Source organism: Eimeria mitis, genomic scaffold, assembly GCF_000499745.2.
Source record: "Eimeria mitis Houghton genomic scaffold, Emh_scaff1374, whole genome shotgun sequence".
NCBI lineage: Eukaryota > Apicomplexa > Conoidasida > Eucoccidiorida > Eimeriidae > Eimeria > Eimeria mitis.
In genome coordinates, this window is record NW_013568965.1 from 5,062 (window position 1) to 5,600 (window position 539).

The 539-nt window shown below is 59.7% G+C and overlaps 1 protein-coding gene across 1 annotated transcript in view; it reads left to right on the plus strand.

Annotated features, from left to right (window-relative positions):
* Positions 1–539, plus strand: part of EMH_0035610 (uncharacterized protein) — a gene marked incomplete at both ends in the record, with an annotated part of 5,880 nt that overhangs the window by 3,531 nt on the left and 1,810 nt on the right. Inside the window, one exon of the mRNA XM_013494988.1 lies at positions 1–537. Coding sequence (XP_013350442.1) covers positions 1–537 — 537 coding nt within the window. The remainder of the gene's footprint in view (positions 538–539) is intronic.

Here is a 539-nt window from a genome sequence, read left to right on the forward strand (position 1 = left end):
CGCAGCAGCAGCAATGCAGGCAACGGCAGCAGCAGCAGCAGCAGCAGCAGCATCAGCAGTGCTAACAGCAGCAGCAAGCTGAGAAGCACCAACAGCAGCAGCAGCAACAAACCCATCAGCATCAGCAGACACAGCAGCGCAGCAGCAGCAGCAGCAGCAGCTTCACGCCAGCAGCAAAACCCCAGCATGCAGTGCCAGCTAGAGTCAAAGCATCCTGCTGCAGCAGCAGCAGCAACTGCAGCAGCAACTGCAGCAGCAACTGCAGCAGCAGATGTAGTAGCAACAGCAACAAAGCTAGCTGCCACAGCAGCAGCAAGTGCTGCAGCAGCAAGTGCTGCAGCAGCAGCTCGTGCTGCCTCCGCCTCAAACGCAGCAGCAGCAGCAGATCAAGCTGCAGCAGCAAGAGCAGCAAACGCAGCAGCAGCAGCATCAACGGCCAATCAGAAGAGAGCAACAGCAGGAGCGGCTCCTGCTGCTGCTCGCGGCTCCAGGGTAGCACCTATCAGCGCCTCAGCACCAGCAGCATCAGCACCAGCAGC